General features: G+C 42.2%; 1 protein-coding gene across 1 annotated transcript in view; it reads left to right on the top strand.

Annotated features, from left to right (window-relative positions):
- Positions 1 to 1,064, top strand: part of LOC118334653 (semaphorin-6B-like) — a 29,936-nt gene that overhangs the window by 16,334 nt on the left and 12,538 nt on the right. The window contains exons 4-5 of the mRNA XM_035670662.1: positions 73 to 133; positions 247 to 309. Of these exons, the coding sequence (XP_035526555.1) occupies positions 73 to 133; positions 247 to 309 (124 nt within the window). The remainder of the gene's footprint in view (positions 1 to 72; positions 134 to 246; positions 310 to 1,064) is intronic.

Raw genomic sequence — 1,064 nt, 5'->3', positions numbered from 1 at the left:
CGATATATCAGTGCATCCTTATAATTCGTATTATATTGGCACTGATGTGTTGTTGTGTTGTGTGTTTTGTAGAGATGACTTGTACAGAGTGGAGCTAGATAACATGGCAGGTGATGAGATATTCTACAGCAAGGTAAGACTAATTTCCTTGTGCACACATAAAACCAAACATGTACTAATAACTGATAACATGCACGCACACACACATAGCAAAAATATTCTGACTGTGGTTCATTCCTCCGACAGAAACGGACATGGGAATCCAATAAGAACGACATTCGAGTGTGTCGGATGAAGGGCAAACATGAGGTACAGTGCTCGTACGCAACACTCTGACTTTGAGATCCACTCTCACGTACATCAACACCATCTATACTATCACACGCATGGACAGACACAACAGCTGTTAGAGAAACGTTATTTCCTTTGGGTGCACCTGCATACGGTATTTACACAAATTTGATCTTGTTGATACAGAATCAGCACATCACTTAATCACACTAGCTCAGTGAAACGTTACCCAGGCCCAAAGATGTCCATGAAGCTTGAAAGCCATTTTCTTCCACACCTGCATTGTGCCCGTTTTCTTCATACATCTCATCCATAGCCTGTGGGAAAGACTAGAAAGTATAACAATTATGAGTGTATATAAAGTGATAGTCGGCATTGTTCTGAGATATGAAGCGAATGTGATCAAATCTCCAAAAGGGAAAGAGATTTGATGGCATGGTAGCTTGGTTGACAGGGTGTACCCTAAAATATAAGCTTTATTATATAAATGCAGCAGTGCCTCCAGCAAAATCCAATCTGGACGGAAGTTTCGGAAAAAGAAAAAGAGGCAACAGGAAACATTATAGAGCAAACTGAGCGGAGAGAGTGACACAGCCTCAGGGAGGAAACAGTAATTGAAATCAGTTGAGGGAGGGAGTTATGGCTAGGGATGGGATGTGTGTAGGTGGAAGCCAAGTGGGGAAGAAACACATAAGGAGGACAGGGCAGCCACCAGGTAGTAAGAAAGAGGCGGAGAGACAACAAAAGGAAAAGATGCGTTGCTTCAAAGAACA

The sequence above is a fragment of the Morone saxatilis genome, unplaced genomic scaffold, assembly GCF_004916995.1.
Source record: "Morone saxatilis isolate NCDOM2014 unplaced genomic scaffold, NCSU_SB_2.0 Contig23, whole genome shotgun sequence".
Taxonomy (NCBI): Eukaryota; Metazoa; Chordata; class Actinopteri; family Moronidae; genus Morone; species Morone saxatilis.
This window is presented reverse-complemented; position numbering and strand designations above follow the sequence as displayed.